At 51.3% G+C, this 19,214-nt stretch overlaps 1 protein-coding gene across 2 annotated transcripts in view; it reads left to right on the top strand.

Annotated features, from left to right (window-relative positions):
* RASSF1 (Ras association domain family member 1) overlaps positions 1–19,214 on the top strand; it is a 61,834-nt gene that overhangs the window by 30,539 nt on the left and 12,081 nt on the right. The window contains exons 1-3 of one of the 2 annotated variants that reach the window (XM_069736052.1): positions 13,578–13,921; positions 17,090–17,185; positions 17,860–18,151. In XM_069736052.1, the coding sequence (XP_069592153.1) occupies positions 13,763–13,921; positions 17,090–17,185; positions 17,860–18,151 (547 nt within the window). In that variant the 5' untranslated portion in view covers positions 13,578–13,762. Of the gene's footprint in view, positions 1–13,577; positions 13,922–17,089; positions 17,186–17,859; positions 18,152–19,214 lie in introns of those variants that run through there. The other variant, XM_069736051.1, reaches the window with a different exon arrangement.

The following is a 19,214-nucleotide window of genomic DNA, read 5'->3' as shown; positions in this document are numbered from 1 at the left end:
GCACTGGATCTGGGGTTGGATCTTATTCTAGCGCTGGATCTGGGGTTGGATCTTATTCTAGCACTGGATCTTATTCTAGCACTGGATCTGGGGTTGGATCTTATTCTAGCACTGGATCTGGGGTTGGATCTTATTCTAGCACTGGATCTGGGGTTGGATCTTATTCTAGCGCTGGATCTGGGGTTGGATCTTATTCTAGCGCTGGATCTGGGGTTGGATCTTATTCTAGCACTGGATCTGGGGTTGGATCTTATTCTAGCGCTGGATCTGGGGTTGGATCTTATTCTAGCGCTGGATCTGGGGTTGGATCTTATTCTAGCACTGGATCTGGGGTTGGATCTTATTCTAGCGCTGGATCTGGGGTTGGATCTTATTCTAGCGCTGGATCTGGGGTTGGATCTTATTCTAGCACTGGATCTGGGGTTGGATCTTATTCTAGCGCTGGATCTGGGGTTGGATCTTATTCTAGCGCTGGATCTGGGGTTGGATCTTATTCTAGCACTGGATCTGGGGTTGGATCTTATTCTAGCGCTGGATCTGGGGTTGGATCTTATTCTAGCGCTGGATCTGGGGTTGGATCTTATTCTAGCGCTGGATCTGGGGTTGGATCTTATTCTAGCACTGGATCTGGGGTTGGATCTTATTCTAGCGCTGGATCTGGGTCTAGTGCTGGATCTGGGGTTGGATCTTATTCTAGCACTGGATCTGGGGTTGGATCTTATTCTAGCACTGGATCTTATTCTAGCACTGGATCTGGGGTTGGATCTTATTCTAGCACTGGATCTGGGGTTGGATCTTATTCTAGCACTGGATCTGGGGTTGGATCTTATTCTAGCACTGGATCTGGGGTTGGATCTTATTCTAGCACTGGATCTGGGGTTGGATCTTATTCTAGCGCTGGATCTGGGGTTGGATCTTATTCTAGCGCTGGATCTGGGGTTGGATCTTATTCTAGCGCTGGATCTGGGGTTGGATCTTATTCTAGCGCTGGATCTGGGGTTGGATCTTATTCTAGCGCTGGATCTGGGGTTGGATCTTATTCTAGCACTGGATCTTATTCTAGCACTGGATCTGGGGTTGGATCTTATTCTAGTGCTGGATCTGGGGTTGGATCTTATTCTAGCGCTGGATCTGGGGTTGGATCTTATTCTAGCACTGGATCTGGGGTTGGATCTTATTCTAGCACTGGATCTGGGGTTGGATCTTATTCTAGCACTGGATCTGGGGTTGGATCTTATTCTAGCGCTGGATCTGGGGTTGGATCTTATTCTAGCACTGGATCTGGGGTTGGATCTTATTCTAGCGCTGGATCTGGGGTTGGATCTTATTCTAGCGCTGGATCTGGGGTTGGATCTTATTCTAGCACTGGATCTTATTCTAGCACTGGATCTGGGGTTGGATCTTATTCTAGTGCTGGATCTGGGGTTGGATCTTATTCTAGCGCTGGATCTGGGGTTGGATCTTATTCTAGCACTGGATCTGGGGTTGGATCTTATTCTAGCACTGGATCTGGGGTTGGATCTTATTCTAGCGCTGGATCTGGGGTTGGATCTTATTCTAGCACTGGATCTGGGGTTGGATCTTATTCTAGCACTGGATCTGGGGTTGGATCTTATTCTAGCACTGGATCTTATTCTAGCACTGGATCTGGGGTTGGATCTTATTCTAGTGCTGGATCTGGGGTTGGATCTTATTCTAGCGCTGGATCTGGGGTTGGATCTTATTCTAGCACTGGATCTGGGGTTGGATCTTATTCTAGCGCTGGATCTGGGTCTAGTGCTGGATCTGGGGTTGGATCTTATTCTAGCACTGGATCTGGGGTTGGATCTTATTCTAGCACTGGATCTTATTCTAGCACTGGATCTGGGGTTGGATCTTATTCTAGCACTGGATCTGGGGTTGGATCTTATTCTAGCACTGGATCTGGGGTTGGATCTTATTCTAGCACTGGATCTGGGGTTGGATCTTATTCTAGCACTGGATCTGGGGTTGGATCTTATTCTAGCGCTGGATCTGGGGTTGGATCTTATTCTAGCGCTGGATCTGGGGTTGGATCTTATTCTAGCGCTGGATCTGGGGTTGGATCTTATTCTAGCGCTGGATCTGGGGTTGGATCTTATTCTAGCGCTGGATCTGGGGTTGGATCTTATTCTAGCACTGGATCTTATTCTAGCACTGGATCTGGGGTTGGATCTTATTCTAGTGCTGGATCTGGGGTTGGATCTTATTCTAGCGCTGGATCTGGGGTTGGATCTTATTCTAGCACTGGATCTGGGGTTGGATCTTATTCTAGCACTGGATCTGGGGTTGGATCTTATTCTAGCACTGGATCTGGGGTTGGATCTTATTCTAGCGCTGGATCTGGGGTTGGATCTTATTCTAGCACTGGATCTGGGGTTGGATCTTATTCTAGCGCTGGATCTGGGGTTGGATCTTATTCTAGCGCTGGATCTGGGGTTGGATCTTATTCTAGCACTGGATCTTATTCTAGCACTGGATCTGGGGTTGGATCTTATTCTAGTGCTGGATCTGGGGTTGGATCTTATTCTAGCGCTGGATCTGGGGTTGGATCTTATTCTAGCACTGGATCTGGGGTTGGATCTTATTCTAGCACTGGATCTGGGGTTGGATCTTATTCTAGCGCTGGATCTGGGGTTGGATCTTATTCTAGCACTGGATCTGGGGTTGGATCTTATTCTAGCACTGGATCTGGGGTTGGATCTTATTCTAGCACTGGATCTGGGGTTGGATCTTATTCTAGCACTGGATCTGGGGTTGGATCTTATTCTAGCACTGGATCTGGGGTTGGATCTTATTCTAGCACTGGATCTTATTCTAGCACTGGATCTGGGGTTGGATCTTATTCTAGCACTGGATCTGGGGTTGGATCTTATTCTAGCGCTGGATCTGGGGTTGGATCTTATTCTAGCGCTGGATCTGGGGTTGGATCTTATTCTAGCGCTGGATCTGGGGTTGGATCTTATTCTAGCGCTGGATCTGGGGTTGGATCTTATTCTAGCACTGGATCTTATTCTAGCACTGGATCTGGGGTTGGATCTTATTCTAGTGCTGGATCTGGGGTTGGATCTTATTCTAGCGCTGGATCTGGGGTTGGATCTTATTCTAGCACTGGATCTGGGGTTGGATCTTATTCTAGCACTGGATCTGGGGTTGGATCTTATTCTAGCACTGGATCTGGGGTTGGATCTTATTCTAGCGCTGGATCTGGGGTTGGATCTTATTCTAGCACTGGATCTGGGGTTGGATCTTATTCTAGCGCTGGATCTGGGGTTGGATCTTATTCTAGCGCTGGATCTGGGGTTGGATCTTATTCTAGCACTGGATCTTATTCTAGCACTGGATCTGGGGTTGGATCTTATTCTAGTGCTGGATCTGGGGTTGGATCTTATTCTAGCGCTGGATCTGGGGTTGGATCTTATTCTAGCACTGGATCTGGGGTTGGATCTTATTCTAGCACTGGATCTGGGGTTGAATCTTATTCTAGCGCTGGATCTGGGGTTGGATCTTATTCTAGCTCTGGATCTGGGGTTGGATCTTATTCTAGCACTGGATCTGGGGTTGGATCTTATTCTAGCACTGGATCTTATTCTAGCACTGGATCTGGGGTTGGATCTTATTCTAGCACTGGATCTTTTTCTAGTGCTGGATCTGGGGTTGGATCTTATTCTAGCGCTGGATCTGGGGTTGGATCTTATTCTAGCACTGGATCTTATTCTAGCACTGGATCTGGGGTTGGATCTTATTCTAGCGCTGGATCTGGGGTTGGATCTGGGTCTAGCACTGGATCTGGGGTTGGATCTGGGTCTAGCGCTGGATCTGGGGTTGGATCTGGGTCTAGCGCTGGATCTGGGGTTGGATCTTATTCTAGCACTGGATCTGGGGTTGGATCTTATTCTAGCACTGGATCTGGGGTTGGATCTTATTCTAGCACTGGATCTGGGGTTGGATCTTATTCTAGCGCTGGATCTGGGGTTGGATCTTATTCTAGCACTGGATCTTTTTCTAGTGCTGGATCTGGGGTTGGATCTTATTCTAGCGCTGGATCTGGGGTTGGATCTTATTCTAGCACTGGATCTTATTCTAGCACTGGATCTGGGGTTGGATCTGGGTCTAGCGCTGGATCTGGGGTTGGATCTGGGTCTAGCACTGGATCTTATTCTAGCGCTGGATCTGGGGTTGGATCTGGGGTTGGATCTTATTCTAGCACTGGATCTGGGGTTGGATCTTATTCTAGCACTGGATCTGGGGTTGGATCTTATTCTAGCGCTGGATCTGGGGTTGGATCTTATTCTAGCACTGGATCTTTTTCTAGTGCTGGATCTGGGGTTGGATCTTATTCTAGCGCTGGATCTGGGGTTGGATCTTATTCTAGCACTGGATCTTATTCTAGCACTGGATCTGGGGTTGGATCTTATTCTAGCGCTGGATCTGGGGTTGGATCTTATTCTAGCGCTGGATCTGGGGTTGGATCTTATTCTAGCGCTGGATCTGGGGTTGGATCTTATTCTAGCGCTGGATCTGGGGTTGGATCTTATTCTAGCGCTGGATCTGGGGTTGGATCTGGGTCTAGCACTGGATCTTATTCTAGCGCTGGATCTGGGGTTGGATCTGGGTCTAGCACTGGATCTTATTCTAGTGCTGGATCTGGGGTTGGATCTTATTCTAGCACTGGATCTGGGGTTGGATCTTATTCTAGCACTGGATCTGGGGTTGGATCTGGGTCTAGCACTGGATCTGATTCTAGCGCTGGATCTGGGGTTGGATCTGGGTCTAGCACTGGATCTTATTCTAGCGCTGGATCTGGGGTTGGATCTTATTCTAGCGCTGGATCTGGGGTTGGATCTTATTCTAGCACTGGATCTTATTCTAGCACTGGATCTGGGGTTGGATCTTATTCTAGCACTGGATCTGGGGTTGGATCTTATTCTAGCGCTGGATCTGGGTCTAGCGCTGGATCTGGGGTTGGATCTGGGTCTAGCACTGGATCTTTTTCTAGCGCTGGATCTGGGGTTGGATCTTATTCTAGCGCTGGATCTGGGGTTGGATCTTATTCTAGCACTGGATCTGGGGTTGGATCTTATTCTAGCGCTGGATCTGGGGTTGGATCTTATTCTAGCGCTGGATCTGGGGTTGGATCTTATTCTAGCGCTGGATCTGGGGTTGGATCTTATTCTAGCGCTGGATCTGGGGTTGGATCTTATTCTAGCACTGGATCTGGGGTTGGATCTTATTCTAGCGCTGGATCTGGGGTTGGATCTTATTCTAGCGCTGGATCTGGGGTTGGATCTTATTCTAGCGCTGGATCTGGGGTTGGATCTTATTCTAGCGCTGGATCTGGGGTTGGATCTTATTCTAGCACTGGATCTGGGGTTGGATCTTATTCTAGCGCTGGATCTGGGGTTGGATCTTATTCTAGCACTGGATCTTATTCTAGCACTGGATCTGGGGTTGGATCTTATTCTAGCACTGGATCTGGGGTTGGATCTTATTCTAGCACTGGATCTGGGGTTGGATCTTATTCTAGCGCTGGATCTGGGGTTGGATCTTATTCTAGCGCTGGATCTGGGGTTGGATCTTATTCTAGCACTGGATCTGGGGTTGGATCTTATTCTAGCGCTGGATCTGGGGTTGGATCTTATTCTAGCGCTGGATCTGGGGTTGGATCTTATTCTAGCACTGGATCTGGGGTTGGATCTTATTCTAGCGCTGGATCTGGGGTTGGATCTTATTCTAGCGCTGGATCTGGGGTTGGATCTTATTCTAGCACTGGATCTGGGGTTGGATCTTATTCTAGCGCTGGATCTGGGGTTGGATCTTATTCTAGCGCTGGATCTGGGGTTGGATCTTATTCTAGCACTGGATCTGGGGTTGGATCTTATTCTAGCGCTGGATCTGGGGTTGGATCTTATTCTAGCGCTGGATCTGGGGTTGGATCTTATTCTAGCGCTGGATCTGGGGTTGGATCTTATTCTAGCACTGGATCTGGGGTTGGATCTTATTCTAGCGCTGGATCTGGGTCTAGTGCTGGATCTGGGGTTGGATCTTATTCTAGCACTGGATCTGGGGTTGGATCTTATTCTAGCACTGGATCTTATTCTAGCACTGGATCTGGGGTTGGATCTTATTCTAGCACTGGATCTGGGGTTGGATCTTATTCTAGCACTGGATCTGGGGTTGGATCTTATTCTAGCACTGGATCTGGGGTTGGATCTTATTCTAGCACTGGATCTGGGGTTGGATCTTATTCTAGCGCTGGATCTGGGGTTGGATCTTATTCTAGCGCTGGATCTGGGGTTGGATCTTATTCTAGCGCTGGATCTGGGGTTGGATCTTATTCTAGCGCTGGATCTGGGGTTGGATCTTATTCTAGCGCTGGATCTGGGGTTGGATCTTATTCTAGCACTGGATCTTATTCTAGCACTGGATCTGGGGTTGGATCTTATTCTAGTGCTGGATCTGGGGTTGGATCTTATTCTAGCGCTGGATCTGGGGTTGGATCTTATTCTAGCACTTGATCTGGGGTTGGATCTTATTCTAGCACTGGATCTGGGGTTGGATCTTATTCTAGCACTGGATCTGGGGTTGGATCTTATTCTAGCGCTGGATCTGGGGTTGGATCTTATTCTAGCACTGGATCTGGGGTTGGATCTTATTCTAGCGCTGGATCTGGGGTTGGATCTTATTCTAGCGCTGGATCTGGGGTTGGATCTTATTCTAGCACTGGATCTTATTCTAGCACTGGATCTGGGGTTGGATCTTATTCTAGTGCTGGATCTGGGGTTGGATCTTATTCTAGCGCTGGATCTGGGGTTGGATCTTATTCTAGCACTGGATCTGGGGTTGGATCTTATTCTAGCACTGGATCTGGGGTTGGATCTTATTCTAGCGCTGGATCTGGGGTTGGATCTTATTCTAGCACTGGATCTGGGGTTGGATCTTATTCTAGCACTGGATCTGGGGTTGGATCTTATTCTAGCACTGGATCTTATTCTAGCACTGGATCTGGGGTTGGATCTTATTCTAGTGCTGGATCTGGGGTTGGATCTTATTCTAGCGCTGGATCTGGGGTTGGATCTTATTCTAGCACTGGATCTGGGGTTGGATCTTATTCTAGCGCTGGATCTGGGTCTAGTGCTGGATCTGGGGTTGGATCTTATTCTAGCACTGGATCTGGGGTTGGATCTTATTCTAGCACTGGATCTTATTCTAGCACTGGATCTGGGGTTGGATCTTATTCTAGCACTGGATCTGGGGTTGGATCTTATTCTAGCACTGGATCTGGGGTTGGATCTTATTCTAGCACTGGATCTGGGGTTGGATCTTATTCTAGCACTGGATCTGGGGTTGGATCTTATTCTAGCGCTGGATCTGGGGTTGGATCTTATTCTAGCGCTGGATCTGGGGTTGGATCTTATTCTAGCGCTGGATCTGGGGTTGGATCTTATTCTAGCGCTGGATCTGGGGTTGGATCTTATTCTAGCGCTGGATCTGGGGTTGGATCTTATTCTAGCACTGGATCTTATTCTAGCACTGGATCTGGGGTTGGATCTTATTCTAGTGCTGGATCTGGGGTTGGATCTTATTCTAGCGCTGGATCTGGGGTTGGATCTTATTCTAGCACTGGATCTGGGGTTGGATCTTATTCTAGCACTGGATCTGGGGTTGGATCTTATTCTAGCACTGGATCTGGGGTTGGATCTTATTCTAGCGCTGGATCTGGGGTTGGATCTTATTCTAGCACTGGATCTGGGGTTGGATCTTATTCTAGCGCTGGATCTGGGGTTGGATCTTATTCTAGCGCTGGATCTGGGGTTGGATCTTATTCTAGCACTGGATCTTATTCTAGCACTGGATCTGGGGTTGGATCTTATTCTAGTGCTGGATCTGGGGTTGGATCTTATTCTAGCGCTGGATCTGGGGTTGGATCTTATTCTAGCACTGGATCTGGGGTTGGATCTTATTCTAGCACTGGATCTGGGGTTGGATCTTATTCTAGCGCTGGATCTGGGGTTGGATCTTATTCTAGCACTGGATCTGGGGTTGGATCTTATTCTAGCACTGGATCTGGGGTTGGATCTTATTCTAGCACTGGATCTGGGGTTGGATCTTATTCTAGCACTGGATCTGGGGTTGGATCTTATTCTAGCACTGGATCTGGGGTTGGATCTTATTCTAGCACTGGATCTTATTCTAGCACTGGATCTGGGGTTGGATCTTATTCTAGCACTGGATCTGGGGTTGGATCTTATTCTAGCGCTGGATCTGGGGTTGGATCTTATTCTAGCGCTGGATCTGGGGTTGGATCTTATTCTAGCGCTGGATCTGGGGTTGGATCTTATTCTAGCGCTGGATCTGGGGTTGGATCTTATTCTAGCACTGGATCTTATTCTAGCACTGGATCTGGGGTTGGATCTTATTCTAGTGCTGGATCTGGGGGTGGATCTTATTCTAGCGCTGGATCTGGGGTTGGATCTTATTCTAGCACTGGATCTGGGGTTGGATCTTATTCTAGCACTGGATCTGGGGTTGGATCTTATTCTAGCACTGGATCTGGGGTTGGATCTTATTCTAGCGCTGGATCTGGGGTTGGATCTTATTCTAGCACTGGATCTGGGGTTGGATCTTATTCTAGCGCTGGATCTGGGGTTGGATCTTATTCTAGCGCTGGATCTGGGGTTGGATCTTATTCTAGCACTGGATCTTATTCTAGCACTGGATCTGGGGTTGGATCTTATTCTAGTGCTGGATCTGGGGTTGGATCTTATTCTAGCGCTGGATCTGGGGTTGGATCTTATTCTAGCACTGGATCTGGGGTTGGATCTTATTCTAGCACTGGATCTGGGGTTGAATCTTATTCTAGCGCTGGATCTGGGGTTGGATCTTATTCTAGCTCTGGATCTGGGGTTGGATCTTATTCTAGCACTGGATCTGGGGTTGGATCTTATTCTAGCACTGGATCTTATTCTAGCACTGGATCTGGGGTTGGATCTTATTCTAGTGCTGGATCTGGGGTTGGATCTTATTCTAGCGCTGGATCTGGGGTTGGATCTTATTCTAGCACTGGATCTGGGGTTGGATCTTATTCTAGCACTGGATCTGGGGTTGGATCTTATTCTAGCACTGGATCTGGGGTTGGATCTTATTCTAGCGCTGGATCTGGGGTTGGATCTTATTCTAGCACTGGATCTGGGGTTGGATCTTATTCTAGCGCTGGATCTGGGGTTGGATCTTATTCTAGCACTGGATCTGGGGTTGGATCTTATTCTAGCACTGGATCTGGGGTTGGATCTTATTCTAGCACTGGATCTGGGGTTGGATCTTATTCTAGCACTGGATCTGGGGTTGGATCTTATTCTAGCACCGGATCTGGGGTTGGATCTTATTCTAGCGCTGGATCTGGGGTTGGATCTTATTCTAGCCCTGGATCTGGGGTTGGATCTTATTCTAGCACTGGATCTGGGGTTGGATCTTATTCTAGCACTGGATCTGGGGTTGGATCTTATTCTAGCACTGGATCTGGGGTTGGATCTTATTCTAGCACTGGATCTGGGGTTGGATCTTATTCTAGCGCTGGATCTGGGGTTGGATCTTATTCTAGCACTGGATCTGGGGTTGGATCTTATTCTAGCACTGGATATGGGGTTGGATCTTATTCTAGCACTGGATCTTATTCTAGCACTGGATCTGGGGTTGGATCTTATTCTAGTGCTGGATCTGGGGTTGGATCTTATTCTAGCGCTGGATCTGGGGTTGGATCTTATTCTAGCACTGGATCTGGGGTTGGATCTTATTCTAGCGCTGGATCTGGGTCTAGTGCTGGATCTGGGGTTGGATCTTATTCTAGCACTGGATCTGGGGTTGGATCTTATTCTAGCACTGGATCTTATTCTAGCACTGGATCTGGGGTTGGATCTTATTCTAGCACTGGATCTGGGGTTGGATCTTATTCTAGCACTGGATCTGGGGTTGGATCTTATTCTAGCACTGGATCTGGGGTTGGATCTTATTCTAGCACTGGATCTGGGGTTGGATCTTATTCTAGCGCTGGATCTGGGGTTGGATCTTATTCTAGCGCTGGATCTGGGGTTGGATCTTATTCTAGCGCTGGATCTGGGGTTGGATCTTATTCTAGCGCTGGATCTGGGGTTGGATCTTATTCTAGCGCTGGATCTGGGGTTGGATCTTATTCTAGCACTGGATCTTATTCTAGCACTGGATCTGGGGTTGCATCTTATTCTAGTGCTGGATCTGGGGTTGGATCTTATTCTAGCGCTGGATCTGGGGTTGGATCTTATTCTAGCACTGGATCTGGGGTTGGATCTTATTCTAGCACTGGATCTGGGGTTGGATCTTATTCTAGCACTGGATCTGGGGTTGGATCTTATTCTAGCGCTGGATCTGGGGTTGGATCTTATTCTAGCACTGGATCTGGGGTTGGATCTTATTCTAGCGCTGGATCTGGGGTTGGATCTTATTCTAGCGCTGGATCTGGGGTTGGATCTTATTCTAGCACTGGATCTTATTCTAGCACTGGATCTGGGGTTGGATCTTATTCTAGTGCTGGATCTGGGGTTGGATCTTATTCTAGCGCTGGATCTGGGGTTGGATCTTATTCTAGCACTGGATCTGGGGTTGGATCTTATTCTAGCACTGGATCTGGGGTTGGATCTTATTCTAGCGCTGGATCTGGGGTTGGATCTTATTCTAGCACTGGATCTGGGGTTGGATCTTATTCTAGCACTGGATCTGGGGTTGGATCTTATTCTAGCACTGGATCTGGGGTTGGATCTTATTCTAGCACTGGATCTGGGGTTGGATCTTATTCTAGCACTGGATCTGGGGTTGGATCTTATTCTAGCACTGGATCTTATTCTAGCACTGGATCTGGGGTTGGATCTTATTCTAGCACTGGATCTGGGGTTGGATCTTATTCTAGCGCTGGATCTGGGGTTGGATCTTATTCTAGCGCTGGATCTGGGGTTGGATCTTATTCTAGCGCTGGATCTGGGGTTGGATCTTATTCTAGCGCTGGATCTGGGGTTGGATCTTATTCTAGCACTGGATCTTATTCTAGCACTGGATCTGGGGTTGGATCTTATTCTAGTGCTGGATCTGGGGTTGGATCTTATTCTAGCGCTGGATCTGGGGTTGGATCTTATTCTAGCACTGGATCTGGGGTTGGATCTTATTCTAGCACTGGATCTGGGGTTGGATCTTATTCTAGCACTGGATCTGGGGTTGGATCTTATTCTAGCACTGGATCTGGGGTTGGATCTTATTCTAGCACTGGATCTGGGGTTGGATCTTATTCTAGCACTGGATCTGGGGTTGGATCTTATTCTAGCGCTGGATCTGGGGTTGGATCTTATTCTAGCACTGGATCTGGGGTTGGATCTTATTCTAGCGCTGGATCTGGGGTTGGATCTTATTCTAGCACTGGATCTGGGGTTGGATCTTATTCTAGCGCTGGATCTGGGGTTGGATCTTATTCTAGCGCTGGATCTGGGGTTGGATCTTATTCTAGCACTGGATCTTATTCTAGCACTGGATCTGGGGTTGGATCTTATTCTAGTGCTGGATCTGGGGTTGGATCTTATTCTAGCGCTGGATCTGGGGTTGGATCTTATTCTAGCACTGGATCTGGGGTTGGATCTTATTCTAGCACTGGATCTGGGGTTGGATCTTATTCTAGCGCTGGATCTGGGGTTGGATCTTATTCTAGCTCTGGATCTGGGGTTGGATCTTATTCTAGCACTGGATCTGGGGTTGGATCTTATTCTAGTGCTGGATCTGGGGTTGGATCTTATTCTAGCGCTGGATCTGGGGTTGGATCTTATTCTAGCACTGGATCTGGGGTTGGATCTTATTCTAGCACTGGATCTGGGGTTGGATCTTATTCTAGCGCTGGATCTGGGGTTGGATCTTATTCTAGCACTGGATCTGGGGTTGGATCTTATTCTAGCACTGGATCTGGGGTTGGATCTTATTCTAGCACTGGATCTGGGGTTGGATCTTATTCTAGCACTGGATCTGGGGTTGGATCTTATTCTAGCACTGGATCTGGGGTTGGATCTTATTCTAGCACTGGATCTTATTCTAGCACTGGATCTGGGGTTGGATCTTATTCTAGCACTGGATCTGGGGTTGGATCTTATTCTAGCGCTGGATCTGGGGTTGGATCTTATTCTAGCGCTGGATCTTATTCTAGCACTGGATCTGGGGTTGGATCTTATTCTAGCACTGGATCTGGGGTTGGATCTTATTCTAGCACTGGATCTTATTCTAGCACTGGATCTGGGGTTGGATCTTATTCTAGCGCTGGATCTGGGGTTGGCTCTTATTCTAGCACTGGATCTGGGGTTGGATCTTATTCTAGCACTGGATCTGGGGTTGGATCTTATTCTAGCACTGGATCTTATTCTAGCACTGGATCTGGGGTTGGATCTTATTCTAGCGCTGGATCTGGGGTTGGATCTTATTCTAGCGCTGGATCTGGGGTTGGCTCTTATTCTAGCACTGGATCTGGGGTTGGATCTTATTCTAGCACTGGATCTGGGGTTGGATCTTATTCTAGCACTGGATCTTATTCTAGCACTGGATCTTATTCTAGCACTGGATCTGGGGTTGGATCTTATTCTAGCGCTGGATCTGGGGTTGGATCTTATTCTAGCACTGGATCTGGGGTTGGATCTTATTCTAGCACTGGATCTGGGGTTGGATCTTATTCTAGCACTGGATCTGGGGTTGGATCTTATTCTAGCACTGGATCTGGGGTTGGATCTTATTCTAGCACTGGATCTGGGGTTGGATCTTATTCTAGCACTGGATCTTATTCTAGCACTGGATCTGGGGTTGGATCTTATTCTAGCGCTGGATCTGGGGTTGGATCTTATTCTAGCACTGGATCTGGGGTTGGATCTTATTCTAGCACTGGATCTGGGGTTGGATCTTATTCTAGCACTGGATCTTATTCTAGCACTGGATCTTATTCTAGCACTGGATCTGGGGTTGGATCTTATTCTAGCGCTGGATCTGGGGTTGGATCTTATTCTAGCGCTGGATCTGGGGTTGGATCTTATTCTAGCGCTGGATCTGGGGTTGGATCTTATTCTAGCGCTGGATCTGGGGTTGGATCTTATTCTAGCACTGGATCTGGGGTTGGATCTTATTCTAGCACTGGATCTGGGGTTGGATCTTATTCTAGCACTGGATCTTATTCTAGCACTGGATCTTATTCTAGCGCTGGATCTGGGGTTGGATCTTATTCTAGCACTGGATCTGGGGTTGGATCTTATTCTAGCGCTGGATCTGGGGTTGGATCTTATTCTAGCACTGGATCTGGGGTTGGATCTTATTCTAGCACTGGATCTGGGGTTGGATCTTATTCTAGCACTGGATCTGGGGTTGGATCTTATTCTAGCGCTGGATCTGGGGTTGGATCTTATTCTAGCACCGGATCTGGGGTTGGATCTTATTCTAGCACTGGATCTGGGGTTGGATCTTATTCTAGCACTGGATCTTATTCTAGCACTGGATCTCATTCTAGCGCTGGATCTGGCTCCGGATCTGGGTGATCCTCGCCGGTTTGAATGATGCAGACGCTGCTGCTCCGGGCCGGGCGGATGTGGGTGTGGTGGGGCCTCATGAAGTCATCGCCCCGCCCGATCCTCCGCGCACTCGGTCTGATCTCTGCCGCAGACAGGACGCCGCTGTGCGATCTGCTCCATTATCTGCCGCCATCATGGGGAAGGGAGACAAGGACCGTGCGACATTCGAGCGGAGCTGGAGCAGCACCACGAGCAGCGGATACTGCAGCCAGGAGGAGTCCGACCCGGAGCTGGAGCTCTACTACACCGCCAGGACCTCCATACTGCCCCGGAGACCCCCGGCCACGAGCCAGGTCAGAGGCGAGGCCGCACCCTGCAGATAGCGCCAACACGCGCCGCAGCGCCGGGAGAAGAGGCAGCGAAATGCGACACTTAACCGGGAGAGGGGAGAGAGGAGGAGGAGGAGGAGGAGGAGGTGAGGGGGGGAGGAGGAGGAGGTGAGGGGGGGAGGAGGAGGAGGTGAGGGGGGGAGGAGGAGGAGGTGAGGGGGGGAGGAGGAGGAGGTGAGGGGGGGGAGGAGGAGGTGAGGGGGGGAGGAGGAGGAGGTGAGGGGAGGAGGTGAGGGGGGGAGGAGGAGGAGGTGAGGGGAGGAGGTGAGGGGAGGAGGAGGAGGTGAGGGGGGAGGAGGAGGAGGTGAGGGGGGGAGGAGGAGGAGGTGAGGGGGGGGAGGAGGAGGGGAGGAGGAGGAGGAGGTGAGGGGAGGAGGTGAGGGGGGGAGGAGGAGGAGGTGAGGGGGGGAGGAGGAGGAGGTGAGGGGGGGAGGAGGAGGTGAGGGGGGGAGGAGGAGGAGGTGAGGGGGGGAGGAGGAGGAGGTGAGGGGGGGAGGAGGAGGAGGTGAGGGGGGGGAGGAGGAGGTGAGGGGGGGAGGAGGAGGTGAGGGGGGGAGGAGGAGGAGGTGAGGGGGGGAGGAGGGGAGGGGGGGAGGAGGAGGTGAGGGGAGGAGGAGGAGGTGAGGGGAGGAGGAGGAGGAGGAGCAGGTGAGGGGGGGAGGAGGAGCAGGTGAAGGGGGGAGAGGAGGAGGTGAGGGGGGGAGAGGAGGAGGAGGTGAGGGGGGGAGAGGAGGAGGAGGAGCAGGTGAGCGGGGGGAGGAGGAGCAGGTGAGGGGGGGATAGGAGGAGGAGGAGCAGGTATGGGGGGAGAGGAGGAGGAGCAGGTGAGGGGGGATAGGAGGAGGAGGTGTGGGGGGATAGGAGGAGGAGCAGGTGGGGGGATAAGAGGAGGAGCAGGTGGGGGATAGGAGGAGGAGCAGGTGGGGGATAGGAGGAGGAGCAGGTGGGGGGATAGGAGGAGGAGGAGGTGAGGGGAAGGATAGGAGGAGGAGGTGAGGGGAAGGATAGGAGGAGCAGGTGAGGGGGGGATAGGAGGAGGAGCAGGTGAGGGGGGGATAGGAGGAGGAGCAGGTGAGGGGGGGATAGGAGGAGGAGCAGGTGAGGGGAAGGATAGGAGCAGGAGGTGAGGGGGGGGATAGGAGGAGGTGGTGAGGGGGGGATAGGAGGAGGTGGTGAGGGGGGGATAGGAGGAGGTGAGGGGGGGATAGGAGGAGGAGGTGAGGGGGGATAGGAGGAGGTGAGGGGGGGATAGGAGGAGGAGCAGGTGAGGGGGGGATAGAAGGAGGAGCAGGTGAGGGGGGATAGAAGGAGGAGCAGGTGAGGGGGGGATAGAAGGAGGAGCAGGTGAGGGGGGATAGGAGGAGGAGCAGGTGAGGGGAAGGATAGGAGGAGGAGGTGAGGGGGGGATAGGAGGAGGAGGTGAGGGGGGATAGGAGGAGGTGAGGGGGGGATAGGAGGAGGAGGTGAGGGGGGGATAGGAGGAGGTGAGGGGGGGATAGGAGGAAGAGCAGGTGAGGGGGGGATAGGAGGAGGAGCAGGTGAGGGGGGATAGGAGGAGGAGCAGGTGGGGGGATAGGAGGAGGAGCAGGTGAGGGGGGGATAGGAGGAGGAGCAGGTGAGGGGGGATAGGAGGAGGAGCAGGTGGGGGGATAGGAGGAGGAGCAGGTGAGGGGGGGATAGGAGGAGGAGCAGGTGAGGGGGGGATAGAAGGAGGAGCAGGTGAGGGGGGGATAGGAGGAGGAGCAGGTGGGGGGATAGGAGGAGGAGCAGGTGAGGGGGGATAGGAGGAGGAGCAGGTGAGGGGGGGATAGGAGGAGGAGCAGGTGAGGGGGGATAGGAGGAGGAGCAGGTGGGGGGGGATAGGAGGAGGAGCAGGTGAGGGGGGATAGGAGGAGGAGCAGGTGAGGGGGGATAGGAGGAGGAGCAGGTGAGGGGGGATAGGAGGAGGAGCAGGTGAGGGGGGGATAGGAGGAGCAGGTGAGGGGGGATAGGAGGAGGAGCAGGGGAGGGGGGGATAGGAGGAGGAGCAGGTGAAGGGGGGGATAGGAGGAGGAGTGGGGGGATAGGAGGAGGAGCGGGTGAGGGGGAATGGGAAGAGCAGGTGAGGAGGGGATAGGAGGAGCGGGTGAGGAGGGGGGGACAGACGGGAGGGGGGACAGATGGGAGGAGGAGGGGGGACAGACAGGAGGAGCAGGTGATGTGGGGGGGACATGAGGAGCAGATGGAGGAGAGGGTGAAGCTGCAGTAAGGGTATAAGACTGGGTGTGAGGCAGGATATGTATAAGGGGCACCATGTGGATGGGAGCCGTGTCCAGCTGGGTGCGAGGCCCGGTGGGAGCCGTGTCTGGCTGGGTGCGAGGCCCGGTGGGAGCCGTGTCTGGCTGGGTGCGGGGCCCGGTGGGAGCCGTGTCCGGCTGGGTGTTTGGAGTTTCCTTCCTCTCCGTTTCTGGTTCTCAGGACTCCTTTCACTTCAGTTAAACTTCAGAGCCGGGTTGCCGGAGGCTGGCGGCCGTCCAATGGCTCCCAACCCCCATCATCTACAACAAATGGAGTGATGCAACTGTGAGCAAGAAGCGGAAGGAGGGGGTGTGTGGAGAAAACGGGGCAGAGAGGTGGTGTCGTCACAGTGTAACGCCGGCTGGATGGAAACTGCTTTCTGGGTTTTGTGCCTATGATAGTTCTTATTGTTACTCCGTATCTCACATGGTGTATCATGAAGGTATTAAGTACGGGTGCCCGTCATGGGAGGGGACGAGTGTGAAGGGCAGGGGTGCAGGTAAGTCTCTGTGCCGCCCTGTTCATCCCAAGGAAACCCCATGATCCAATCAGACTGTGTCCTAGAGGCAAACGATGGAGGAGCGGCATCTTGTGTAGGAAAGGATTCTTTACAGTCAGAGCAGAGGACCAGCCCCAGGAGGAAATCGTGTCCAGCTGTGAAGGGTTAATCTGCCCCAGTGATTAGCCGCTGTCAGTCAGTGAGCTCAGGAAACTCCCGAGTCTTCACCTCCCAAACCTAGGAGGCAAGTGCGGAGGAACCAGAAGAACTCGTCAGGGGATCCGCAGCCGCCTAAAGGTGATCTCCACATCTGCCTGACGGTGGATCATGACTCCCATCATCTCTTGTCTTTACAGGATGAGAAGCAGCCGCCGGCCCTGAGCCCGAAGGAGACGCAGCAGATGATCAAGGACTACAACTCCAAGATCAAAAGCAACCTCTTCATGAGCCTGGTGCGTCCTCCTGGCTGACACCTGCGAGACGTCGCTGACGGGGGACGGCAGGGTGACCAGCGCCGACTGTCGGAGGGGTGGGGGGACGTGACTGGGGCTGACTGTCTGAGGGGTGGGGGGCTGTGGCGTGACAGGGGCTGACTGTTTGGGGTGGGGACTCCGGAGTGACGGGGGCCGACTGTTCGGGGGGCTCCAGAGTGACGGGGGCCGACTGGGGGGCTCCAGAGTGACGGGGGCTGACTGTTGGGGGGGGCTGTGGAGTGATGGGGGACGACTGTTGGGGGCTCCAGAGTGACGGGGGCTGACTGTTGGGGGGGGGGGCTGTGGAGTGATGGGGGACGACTGTTGGGGGCTCCAGAGTGACGGGGGCTGACTGTTGGGGGGGGGGGGGGGGGCTGTGGAGTGATGGGGGACGACTGTTGGGGTCTCCGGAGTGACGGGGACGACTGTTGGGGGAGGGTGATCCAGAGTGACAGGGGCCGACTGTTGAGGGGGATCTGGAGTGTTGGGGGGGCTGTGAAGTGACGGGGGCTGACTGTTGGGGGGCGGTGGTGACTATATCCCCTATGACAGTTGCGGTGACTGGGCTGGTTCTGGTATCAGGACCTGGTTCTCCCTCTAGGCACCATGATCCCATTTTCGGGGGATACGTGAACCTGTTCTCGCCTCCTCAGAGTAAAGACGGCTCCTACACCGGATTCATCAAGGTGCAGCTGAAGCTCGTCCGCCCGGTCTCGGTGCCCGAATCTAAGAAGCCATCTTGTAATCATGAGAGGAGAGGAGCTGTGCGCTCCCAGGTGAAGCGCAGAACCTCCTTCTACCTCCCCAAGGACGCCTCCAAACACCTGCACCTCAGCTCCCGCACCCCGGCCAGCGAGGTCATCCAGGCGCTGCTGCGCAAATTCACCGTGCTGGATAATCCCCGGAAATTCGCCTTGTTTCAGAGAACAGAGAAGGAAGGTCAAGGTGAGACCCTGCCCAAAGATGGCGTCCTCCGCCCTGTACTCCCCGCAGAGCCGACAGCATCGATGGCTGCACCGCAAATATACAGCATCACATGTGACTGATATCAGCCCCTCTTATAACGCTCCAGTACTGATATAACCCCAGACATTACACCGTATGTGACTGATATCAGCCCCTCTTATAACGCTCCAGTACTGATATAACCTCCAGACATTACACCATATGTGACTGATCTCAGCCTCTTATAACGCTCCAGTACTGATATAACCCCCAGACATTACATCATATGTGACTGATATCAGCCTCTTATAACGCTCCAGTACTGATATAACCTCCAGACATTACACCATATGTGACTGATATCAGCCCCTCTTATAACGCTCCAGTACTGATATAACCTCCAGACATTACACCATATGTGACTGATCTCAGCCTCTTATAACGCTCCAGTACTGATATAACCTCCAGACATTACACCATATGTGACTGATCTCAGCCTCTTATAACGCTCCAGTACTGATATAACCCCCAGACATTACATCATATGTGACTGATATCAGCCTCTTATAACGCTCCAGTACTGATATAACCTCCAGACATTACACCATATGTGACTGATATCAGCCCCTCTTATAATGCTCCAGTACTGATATAACCCCAGACATTACACCATATGTGACTGATATCAGCCCCTCTTATAACGCTCCAGTACTGATATAACCCCAGACATTACACCATATGTGACTGATATCAGCCCCTCTTATAATGCTCCAGTACTGATATAACCCCAGACATTACACCATATGTGACTATCAGCCCCTCTTATAATGCTCCAGTACTGATATAACCCCAGACATTACACCATATGTAACTGATATCAGCCCTTCTTATAACGCTCCAGTACTGATATAACCCCCAGACATTACATCATATGTGACTGATATCAGCCCCTCTTATAACGCTCCAGTACTGATATAACCTCCAGACATTACACCATATGTGACTGATCTCAGCCTCTTATAACATAGTAACATAGTTAGTAAGGCCGAAAAAAGACATTTGT

The sequence above is a fragment of the Ranitomeya imitator genome, chromosome 8 (assembly GCF_032444005.1).
Source record: "Ranitomeya imitator isolate aRanImi1 chromosome 8, aRanImi1.pri, whole genome shotgun sequence".
NCBI lineage: Eukaryota > Metazoa > Chordata > Amphibia > Anura > Dendrobatidae > Ranitomeya > Ranitomeya imitator.
Note: the sequence above shows the minus strand (reverse complement) of the source record. Positions and strands in the feature narration are given on the sequence as shown.